Below are 12267 nucleotides of genomic sequence, written 5' to 3' on the forward strand. Positions count from 1 at the left end.
GTGAAAGAACAACCTCTTGTACCTCCCCACCTCCATTTCAAATCCCCAGTATTGACTATGCAGAGGTAACTGGCTTGAATAGATTTCTATAGGTCATTCCTGAAGTTATTTATAAAGCAGGGCTGCCAAGTCTCATAACTGCAGGGAGCACCATTCACATCAAGGACTATATGAAATGGCCACGCCTGGGATGATGCAGAGTGCCTGTCTGCCTGTTCACATGTGGTGACCTGCTCAAAAGGGCCACGCACAAAGAGACAGCCTTCCTTCTTTACCAACATGAATGGGATTGCTTTTTTCACCTAACCAGGTAGTTGTATAAACTTCCATATGTGCACATAGGGCTTTGCTTTTTTTGGGAATGTTTGCCTAATGTTCTATTCTATGACAACATCATTATGTTTTAGCCAATCTCTACAGAGAAATATTTAGGCTGTTTCCAGATATTTTATTATTACTGACATTGGGCCATTGACTATCATTTACATGTACCAGCATGAGAAACTGATAAATATTACAATTGTGTTTTGAAGATTCTTATTACAATAGCAAATTAATGGCCCAAAGCAGCATCAGTTTTAACCTAGTATTTCTCATATTTACATGTTTTTAAAAATGAATGAAGCTTTTTTTGTTCCCTAAATAGGTATACATTTTTTTGAAACTTATTTTCTTTTGCCATTATACGCTAAAGCTAAGGTGTCGGAATTCACTGTATTAGTTTTGAAAACAGAAAGTCTGAGTTGCCATCTTAGTACCTACCAGATGTTTTATCTAAGAATGATTATAAAAAGTGATCAAACTTTCCCTTGCATTTTTTCGTTAGTGATTTTCATGGCTTACCATGTTCCAGTATTACATAAATAGCTTCAACATTTTAGCTAAAATGGTAGCCAATTATAGCAAAAGCACTTGTTTTCCCTCTGATTTTACAAAATCAAGTTTTTGTCTTGCAACATAGATTGAAATTGTCACTAGTGTGTGTTTTTCCTCCTTTGTCTACTACTTCAATAGATTTTTCAAGAATAATACATAAAAGTACCATGATCTGCCCTCCCGCATATCCTACTTATTGTTAAAGATAACCAAAAACAGAGAGTTAAAAAGCAGACTGTGCCAAGTAGCCTAAAGCCAAGAGGCCCAAGGCAGAATGATTTTAAGTTCAGACTGAGCCTGGGATTAGCAACAAGGGGAGAAAAGTCTAATTCAGAACACACCAGGAAGCAGAGAGACTGAGTGGCTGCAGGCTCATTTCTGCACTGTCTGCTTGCTATAAACTTAAATTAGATTGCAAACACGGGTTATCAGGAAGCCAATGACTGCCACTATTATCAAATCATAAAATGTCTGGGCCTTTAAGATATCAAAGCTGATGACTACCACTATCATAAGATCATACAAAGCCTTGGGAATATATGACTCATGAGACAAAAATCTATGACTAGATGTTCTAGATAGGTGTTATTTATAACAGAAGCTAAAAAGGGAAGGGAACCTGATGGTAATTTAAAGAATTCTAACTTCCTGTATATATTTGTCATTGTATCTAATTGACAATTAGAGGGAAATGTTGACAGGTTTGATTTCCTATATAAACAGATTGCCAAATAAATTCTTTCTTAGGTATTATAAAACATCACCAAGCAGGGATATTATAAAATATCCCTGCTTATGAGACCAGGGATTATTACAGTATAAACAATTCTGTATTTCACATAGTGATAAATAGTTCTTTCACCTAATTTGTACAATGAATAGTACAAATTATATTTAACAAATGGGATTGTAGACTTGTTTTGTGTGTGTGTGTGTGTGTGTGTGTGTGTGTAGACTTTATGTAATCATATAAGCACTCATTCTTTATACAAGGCTTTCCAAATAACAGCATAATGCATGTAAAGTAACATATAAAAATATATTCATTCAGACAATTCTGCCAACATTAACTTGCTATAGACATCCAGCACTCTATTTACTTAACTGCTTTAAGTCCTGAGACCTTGTAATTAATGATAAATCAAGTCAAAATAACATCATTCCAAAGTGGGTGGTGAATTTATAATTTATGAAAAGTAGGGCTGGAGAAATAATGTAGATTTGGTTTTTAAATCAACTATGTAAATGCATTGGAAAGGTTGGAGAGAGGAAGTGGAAAGAATCTATTAGAAGGTCCTAGAAATGCACTTATGCCTGGCTTTTACTCCATAAGACTCTAGCTAATAAATATTCATATATCCTAATCCTACCCTTTATCTGGGTTAAACTTGTAAAAGGCAAATATGAAATAAATAAATAATTAGCTACCACTTGTTCATATTACTGTAGCATGAGTATTCCCCTTTGCATCGAGTTCTCCATGCGTGCTTATGAGACCTTGGATTTGACCACAGAGCAAGGTTTGGCCACAATGCCAGGTCTTACGAGCTGGTCCATTGTTACGGGCTGAATTGTGCCCCTCAAAATTCAAATTTTGAAGTTCTAATCCCCAGTACCTCAAAATGTGACTGTATTTGGAGTTTTTAAAGAGGTAATGAAGTTAAAATGAAGTCACTAGGGTAGGTCCAAATCCATATAACTGGTGTCATTACAAGAGGAGATTAGGACACACACATACACTAGGGAAAGATCAGGTGAAGACACAGGGAGAAGATGACCATCTCCCAGCCACAGAGAAACCAATCCTGCTCACACCTTGATCTTGAACTTCTAGCTTCCAGGACTGTGAAGAAATAAATTTCTGTTGTTTAGGCCACCTAGTCTGCGGTACATAGTTTGGCCATAGCAAACTAATAAAAGGATTAACTGAGAAGGAGCATCACAAATTACTCTTTGTCAGTTCAGACATAGCCGCTCTTTATCCTTTGCATAGTTTTCAAAGATTCTACAAAGGAATGTAATAATCCGAAAAAAATTTACAAAGTAAAGTTGGTACTAACTGAATACTGATAAACCATATTCTGAACATAGTTCACATAAATCTATTGACAATAACCAAACTCATCCACTATAGTCCATACATTTTACCCACTAAAAAGAAAAAAAAAAACACAAAATCCTCCATGTCCTACTAATATGTCCAATTCACATTTAAACAACGGGTAGTTCTTTAAATTCTTTCTTCCTCTTCCTTCTCTTTTTTAATAAATCGTACGTATTGTGTCTGCCATTGAGCTGCTTCATGAATTGGTCTATGAATTTTTTTCCCCAAATATGCAGCGTAGTAATTTGGGAAAATAATTTCTGAGAAAATGCCTTTGTCTCTGTGTCATAACCACTGCCATCAAGAGTGTGTGCATTTATTTAGTGCATTAAGTAGTAACTGCATTACATGATTTTAATTAATCAATATACATTATGGGATATGTGTATAATAACACACAGCATTGTTATTTATTTATTTTTTTTTTACTAAACAGTAAACATACAGCATAAAATTCAAGACTCATTTGTACAGTAAACATAACTTGAAATACAGTTATCAAAGTATTGAAACAAAGTGAATATTGTAATATAAAATTAGCTTTAGACATTTCTCCATTTTATCTATTTTTGTGACTTAGAGAAAATAATTACTGGCTTTTATATTGCAGTATGCACTACGATAATTCTGCATAATCACTTTTGTGAAATGAGCAATTAGAAATCTAAATAAACATTTCAGATTAACTTTGTCTTTACAAATATTGCAATATATTTCTTTGGTATTTCTGAAATTCATTTAATAACTTGGATGCATCATCATGCAATTTAATAGTTATTATTCAGGGATTAGTTAGAATTATATTTAATTATTAACACTGAAATAAGCACTACGAGCATGGGACAATAAATATAGACAATTTCCAAGCAGAGTGTAATTTGTAACTGTGATACAATATTCTTTAACTTGGCATGCTTACATTATTTAAAACATTTCTAAAAAGCATCACTCAGTGCCAGATTCCCCTTTGAACAAGTATAAATAAGTGGTAGAAAGATCTACACAAGGATGTAGGCCAGATTTTCTCTCCTTTGTATTCAATTTAGATGTGTTTACATCCAGGCTTGACGTTTGGTCAGTTTTTCAGTGAGGAGCACTCTCTTCTAGATAATAAAATTTGATAAAACAGCCATAAAACTTGAAAAATGCCATTACAGTTGTCCCATAAATGTAAAATTGCTGGTAGAGTTGGGGGATTTATACCTAGTGTTTGTCCCTTCACAGAGGCAGACATGCAAAAAGCCACCGTAATAACCCTTCAAAATCAGATAATATTCTGACAGCTCAGTTTCACTGACAAAAGAGTCCTGGGCAGAAGCCAGGAGGCCCAGGTGCGCTGTGTCACGCCAGTATTTAATGTAGTCTAATATCAGATAGATGCTAGTGAGAGAAAATACTCAGAATAAAGTACAGATAATAGCATGGACAGCCACTCATTGCAAAATTACTTGTGCTCATCATGCTGTGAGCGTTGTATTAAATTCTTCTGTCAAGTGGTAGGAATCATATGGAGAAGTACCTCAGAAAACCTTCCTTGCAACCTGTGATAAGGATCTATAATATTAGGCTTTCATATGATAATGGCAAATGATGCCCTTTTTGAAAAATTGCTGACTGGTAATGAAAGTCCTAATCAGATTCTGTTGCAGAGGACCAGGAGGCGGGGGAACTGTGCCTCTAACGCCCTTCTTTCTCCACCCCTTTAGCAAATTTAGCAAACTTGAAAAAAGCAGTGAGTCTGAGAGAATTTATCTTACATGAATTTCCAACAAAGCCTGTGGGGTTGTTTTGTAAAATGAGAAGGTGGTGGTTTAATAAATGCTGGGCCACCTGAGGCGCTTTCATTAAAGGTTTTCTTGAGACAACATCACGATGTTTGCATTTTCCTCCTGCGCTCCCTGGAGAATATGAACGTTACCTCTTCAGTGAGAGTTGATATTGTATGTGAAGGCATGAAGAAACATGATTTGATTCATATAACAGTGTCCAAAATAACTGATTGTAACACCACTAGCATTAGAATTAATATTCAAACACATTTATTGTCTTCTATTTGAATGCAAAATTGTAAAATAAAAAAATGAAGGCACTTTGGAGAATTTATCAGTAAATCTAACAAAGGGTCAACCTATGCCACTACTTCAACTATCAACATCAACTACAGTGATGTCCATTGTTTTGAAAGTATAAAATAACTTTCCAAAATACAAAAGATCTACAAATGGTTTTGTTTTTTAAATAACAAGCTTATCAGAAAACTGCAAGAGCTGCTTGACAGACTCTGTAAGTAGATCACTTCCATAAGTAATACGAAGCTGATTGTTAATAAATTTTTAATGTAATTTCTAACGTCAGTGAACGCAATTTCTAGTCCTAGGGAAGCAGGGTAAACAGGCGAGATTCATAGATGTTTTCATCCGTGTCAACGGACTTACCATCTGTGTAGGCTTCTCTGCGCAGATGTCCTGGCTGGTGTTTTTGTTTCTTGGCTGGTCTGGTTTTCTGCATTACAGCGGCACTCATGTTGCTGTCTGTAGACACAGGACTTGTGGGCCTAGGGCACTGAGATGCATGAAAATGTCGACGGCCTAAGGAGGAAAAAAAAAAAATCCGAGCCAAACTCATCAGTGAATTTTAATTACAACAGGAACAACAAAAAGAAAACATTAAAGCTAGAAACAGCCGTAATTTTTCTGAAAAACAACAAAAAAAGCTTCAACAAACTCTTCTAAGAAAATAATAGGCTTTTTGTCACTCTGCTATTTACTGGAGAAAATACCCTAAAAGCATTTTCTGCTGATTTCATTTGTTTTTTTAAAACCACGGTGCTTTTGTTCTGTTAAAGTTTATGATACCTATTTACTAAAGAAAAGCATTCCAATTATTTTTGCAATTAGCTTCACTAAAATGTTATACTTAAACAAAAAATATTAAGTTTTTGTGTAATATAGCCAATGTTCATTGCTTTTTCAAGAGGACAGCCAAAGTTCTTAAGAATTCACGTTCTAAGAAAAACGAACAGCACCAATGGCATCACTACTTTAATTAAACATATATTTATAGTATACTTTGAAGACAGACTCAGGTGTGTTCTCTGCAGGTGGTCTGAAGTTGAACTAGTTCACATATTTAGGTCTGCCAAAAATCACTTGCATCTTTTTTCTATCTCAAAGTATTTGCTAGTTCTGGATACCTAAGGTGATCCCTCTGAGACTTCTGTTTTTTTTGGTGGTGGAAGAGGTAGATGTTTGGTTTTAGAGAAACAATAATCCCAGGTACCAGTGGAAACTGAATTTACTAATTAGACATGGTGTTTCATTTATTTATTTTTTCCCCCGAGATGGAGTCTTGCTCTGTCCCCCAGGCTGGAGTACAGTGGTGCTATCTCGGCTCACTGCAACCTCTGCCTCCTGGGTTCAAGTGATTCTCCTGCCTCAGTCTCCAGAGTAGCTGGGATTAGAGGTGCTGCCACTACACTCAGCTAATTTTTTGTATTTTTAGTAGAGATGAGGTTTCACCATCTTGGACAGGCTGGTCTTGAACTCCTACCCTCATGATCTACCCACCTCAGCCTTCCAAAGATCTGGGATTACAGGCATGAGCCCCCGAGCCCTCCCTACAAAGCATATTTCAATGCTCCCAGATTCTCTGGCTGTCTTACATAGATCCTGTATTATAACAGCTACAACATATTTAATCCATAATGACAATGGAGATTTTTGGTCCTATGTTTGACTTTCACCATTTTGGTTTCTAGAAATTCCAGTCACAAATCCAGAACTTTCTATTGTACCACAAGAAACTTCCAACGGACTTAGACAACATATCTTTTGGCTATAAACAGAAGCCACAAATAGTGAAATCAACACATTTAAAGATGATAACTGAAGCATACTAAATAATAGACATTAATGCAGCCAAGTGAGAAGCCATGTGATTGGATATTCATTCATATTAACTTCAAGTCACATGACAAGCACCATCATTCCCTGAAAAGAACACTGTAATAAGCAGAGGCCAATGCATGTTTAGTTCATTAAAATTATGAGCTCAAGGAAAACCAGAAGTGCCACTAAATTACAATACAATAAAATATTAAACCGACTCTCTTTAGCTATGATGGAGACTATTATAATTAAAGTTACATATCCATGAAACAGAGAAATAGGGCTGAAACTGAACCCATTATTTATTCTGTTGCATAAGACCATTCACTGCTCACAGACCCTGAGGCATAAGGTCATTTACAGATGAATTTTCAATGTTTTATCTATGTTTTGTCCATTTAATAAACTGAAATATTTTCTTAATGTATTCTCAAAGCAGTGGTTTGAGATGGTTAATTTCACTTTTTTAAACAGAAGATTAAAAAAATAAGGAGAAACAAAAGCTATATGTAAAGTTAGATGTTATTTATTTATTAAGAAAGGTAATTAGGTTTGCATAGCTTATTACATTCAGCAGCTACTGGAGGAATAAAAAAGAATATTTGGTTGAATGTCAAAAATACAGACTTGGCTAAAATAAATAATATATTCTACAATAATAAGTTGAGAGATATTAGAAATCTTTTTCCTATAACATATTCTTGATATATCATATATAGAGATGATTTTATACTGTGATTTAAATTTTCTCTGAATATATTCTACACTGATAAAAAATAATGACCAATCCAATATCTGAAAGGACCATGGAAAATTAGCAATGTGGTAATTACTAAACTAAGAAAAATAAAGACAGTAAAATACCAGTAACTAATTTGTTGTGATGGTCTTTTCCTTCTCTGAAATGTATCTCTTTCTTGGTGATCACATTGTTTTACTCTACTATTTAGATTTTCTTGGCTATTAAAAATACAAACACACAAAAATATGTATGGGAATGTATATATTAATTCTACAGAAATGAAAATCATGATAAATAAGTCTTACATTTAAATTATTTTCTTTCTAGAACTATTTACTTTTTAAACAGGGTTGGGAATAGGAGGATATAAGTAAAAATAACTTATAAAGATGGATATACAGTAATTAAAAGTAGGTTATTGGCAATGAAAGGAAAAATATGAAAAGCGCTTGGATTAGCTTGCTGTCCCAATTATTACACATAAAATATTTACTGTAAGTTTGGAACACTGAACATTGAAAATGTATGTACATTATGTATATCTTTATATCTTCCCAATTAACATTCTAATTTGAGAGGACATGAAGAGAATGGGGATTAAGGAGAAATAGCCCATTTTCCAAGGGTCAAAGTGTTCCACTTGGGTATTTATCTATTTCCCCTACATAATTTTTATTTAAATAAGGTAAGAGAGCTATCACAATAAATTTGATTTTGGTGACATTCTACACACAAAAAAATTGAGTATACATTCAAAAACACAAATTTCATTTAACTATATGTATAAAGAAATTATATCAATTTGTGTAATCGATATATTTGCTATGGCTATCCTAAAAATAAGTTAGCTTCCTATCACTCATATTATGTAAAATTTATGAAATAAAAATAAAATAGATTAAGAAGCCTTGTCAAGGAAAATCCAACTAAGTCATATTCTTGAACTGTCATTTTCATAGGCAGCTAAAAAAAAAAACCGATAATAACAGTTGCTTTTCAAATAGGCCTTAAGATCACAGGAGCGAATCAGCAACAAACATGCATGCACTGAGTTTTCTTTCCCAGCTTGGTGAAGGTCTTATGACTCACCAGCAGCATCCTGCATTTGCCTTCGCGCCACTTTCAGACCGGCATACTCTGCTGCTGCTGCGACTGCTTGGGCAAAATCAGCATCAGTGAAAAAGGAGCCATCTGAAGAACTAACGCTGGAGCGCCCACTGGAAATGTTGTCCTCCTCTGAGGCTGAGCCCCAGCCGTTAATCATGGACCCTGTGACAGAGCTCTCCAGGTCCCCAACACTGGAGGCAGGTGTCTGCTCAAGCCCACGTAACAAAAGCCTTCTGGTTTGCATCTTGGCTACTTCCATGTCGGCTTCATCTTCTTCCTCTTCTGGTGCATCCGTATCCATATCTGAGACCAGGGGTCCTGAAATGTAGCCATAGGTATGTGGAGGGGAAATCGGCCGTGGTGGTGGAGGAGGACTCACAGGCTGCCGTCTGTATGAAGATGAATAAAATAGGTCTGGCTCAGCTTGTTATTTAAGATATAAAAGGTGAAATTACCCAAGAAATTAACAAGTAAACAGATTTGATCTTTACTTCTTTTGAACTCATATGTTCAGAAAAACAAACTTAAATATACTTAAACAAAGTATATTTAAGTTTGATTTTATATCGAGTTGCACTTTACAGCCAGAGGCTCCACTGGGTTACTTTTTGATTTAAGTTTAATAGAAATATGGCCCATTATCTTCAAGTCTTCTTGTGTTTTATTCTTTGGATTGTGTTTGGTTAAAAAAGGAAAAGTAATTCTTGTTTTGAAAACATAACATCTGTATCTGTCCTAAAGCATTTCAAACATTATCCGCAGTTTATCATTCCTGAAGACAACTGACATTCATCCTGAAACAGTTTGCTCCATAAATATCTGTTTCTTTCCTTTTTGTCACCACTCCTACTTTTTCAAGCAAATGAAGTCATTCACTTTCACTATAAAGCTTAAAATTTCATAAGATTTTAAAAATTATACATTCAGCATATGACATAATTTCCTTTAGATTTTATTCTATTAAGAAAAAGCTATGGGAGCCAAGAGTAATTTTTTCTGAATTATCCACTATGAGTTTCATTAAAGAATATTAACTATTTTTAACACTATTGCATTGATTGTTATTCTACCTTTTAAAAATATTTAAAGGTAATTTTTATATAATTATTTAGAACCAGAGTTGAGTACAAAATGAAGTAGTATTGTAGTATCCTACATTATAGGTTCACAGTTACCAATTAATTGGTTTCAACCATCTCTCTGCAGATGTGAAGAACAACAACAGTTAAAAGCTATCCTTCCACTAACACCATTTGTGCTATGATCCACAGTGAACAGATGACTGAGAAGGTATAAAGCATTGACTTGGGTGGAAAGCAAGGTTTGTGGAAAGAAGCCATCCCCACGGGAGGAGAATGCCAAGAGAATAACTCTTAAATTAAGAGTGCCTTCGAAAAAGGAAGACATGGTGATTTCTCGTTGGAGGATTTCTTGGTCAGTGAATTGCTCAACAGTCCTAATATTCCCTAAGCAAGGTTAAAGAGATGACATACATGGAGGACTTTCAGATGGAAAGGTCATTAAAACAACTCAACAAAGTTTGCACACCTGAGAAGTAAAGAGGATAGAGGATAGATTCTACACAAGCTGCCAAACTGAGCACCAGTATTGGAGAGCAGCAGAGATTAGGGTCTAGTGTCATCTGGTGACCTCCACAGCTTGGGAGGCTAGGAGAGATACGACATGAATGCCATCAACTGGCAGTTTACTTGAAGATATGGATAAATCATTTAATAACTGCAGTGGTGCCTAGGACTGAGGCCTGCATCAGTGGGGCACCTCTCCTTTACCACACTTATGATACTCATAGTGTAAGATGAGATAGAATAGTCTTTAGGGCTATCCAAGCAGAAGACAAGATCTTCATCTAGTTTGCCCTTTTCTCATTCCATCTTCCCCACCTTAGCCCTAGGAGAATGCACCTGGCAGAGGAAAAAGGAGGGAGGTATTTAAAAGCGGAACATGCTCACTTTCTTCTTGCCGCCATAGCCACTGAAAGAGTCATTTGGCAAAGGACGTCTGGGAATGCACAATTAAGGTTTCAAAATTAACAGAACTGGCTGGGCATGGTGGCTCATGCCTGTAATCCCAGCACTTTGGGAGGCTGAGGCAGATGGATCTCCTGAGGCTAGGAGTTTGAGACCAGCTTGGCCAACATGGCGAAGGCCCGTCTCTACTACAAATACAAAAGTTAGCCAGGTGTAGTGGCGCACACCTGTAATCCCAGCTACTTGAGAGGCTGAAGCAGGAAAATTGCTTGAGCCCGAGAGACAGAAGTTGCAGTGAACTGAGATAATTGCACTAGCCTGGGTGGCATAGGCTGTCTCAATAAAAAACAACAACAAAAATTAATGAATTAATTTAAATTAATAGAACTAGATTTCAACAGCAAGCAAACAAAACCAAACCATACAGGATACAGGATCTGGTTAAGATCTAAATACAGTTAAAAACATGTAGGATCTGCTCTAAGATCTCTAGTATAGAGGAGGAAAAATAATTTTGACATGGCACAGTTTTTAGGGTGGCATGGCAGTGTTTTGAAGAAAAACGTTTTCTGCTTTTTATCTCAATGAATTGAGATATTTCAATAAATTTGTTTTATCAATGCAATAGAAAACATTAAAAATAATTATTAAAAATACTGTAATTCATTTAATGAGCACTTACTTTGTAGCTAAGCATAGTTTACAAGATGTACTCATTTAATTCAATAACTTTCTGAGTTACTTTTTAAATGATCATTTTACAGAAGAGGATATTAAAATTCAGAGGAATTAAGGATCTTACCAAAGTTCCCATAGATCTCACGTATCAAATACAGAATTTAAAATCAAGTTTTGTTTCTAAGGTCATGACCTTCCACACACACATATATAAGTGTAAGTATATAATGTATATGTATGTGTGTGTGTGTAGACATATAAGCTAGGAGAGATACGTGCCACATACAGATGCATTTAAAAAACCAAGAAATTAAAGCTAATATATTACATTGAAAAAGTATGCATATATACACACACGTTTAATTATATATTATTATGTGTGTATATATATATATGTTATATATACACACACAGCATGCTTTAATATAATGCATTACTTTTCAATTCTGGGTGGTTTATAAAGTGTCTGTGTGTGGCACTAGGAGAAATATGAAAAATGTGCCAAAGCTGAAGTTATTTAAGAGATTAAAATGGATAATTGTTTCAATATAGAATGCATGTTCACATAGGAGGAAAACCATTGTCTAATTTGGAATGCAACAAAATACCACACTTAAAAGTTAATTTACAATCTTTGTCAGCATACAAATCCCAAATACCACAAGAAACGTCTTCCTTTTTAAAGCCATGTAAGACTTTTTAGCACAAAGTGGACTATTTTGACCATCAATAAAGAAAGATGCAGAATGGCCAGCTTCACTATGAAAGGATGCCAGCATTGTTGTGTTTGAATAATTCACATTTTGTAGAGCAAAAATATCTTCATGTTAAACAAGGGCTGGCTTTTAACTACAACCACCCCTAACAAGTGTTGAAGAAAGACAG

At 35.1% G+C, this 12267-nt stretch overlaps 1 protein-coding gene across 12 annotated transcripts in view; it reads right to left on the bottom strand.

Annotated features, from left to right (window-relative positions):
• The window catches only part of ROBO1 (roundabout guidance receptor 1), a 1106753-nt gene that overhangs the window by 13607 nt on the left and 1080879 nt on the right, over positions 1-12267 (bottom strand). For all 12 annotated transcript variants that reach the window (XM_032276635.1, XM_032276644.1, XM_032276638.1 and 9 more), the window contains 2 exons: positions 8699-9105; positions 5416-5568 (listed from right to left, as the gene is read on the bottom strand). In XM_032276635.1, the coding sequence (XP_032132526.1) occupies positions 5416-5568; positions 8699-9105 (560 nt within the window). The remainder of the gene's footprint in view (positions 1-5415; positions 5569-8698; positions 9106-12267) is intronic.

Source organism: Sapajus apella, unplaced genomic scaffold, assembly GCF_009761245.1.
Source record: "Sapajus apella isolate SASKATOON/1434 unplaced genomic scaffold, GSC_monkey_1.0 scaffold8, whole genome shotgun sequence".
Classification (NCBI taxonomy): Eukaryota; Metazoa; Chordata; class Mammalia; order Primates; family Cebidae; genus Sapajus; species Sapajus apella.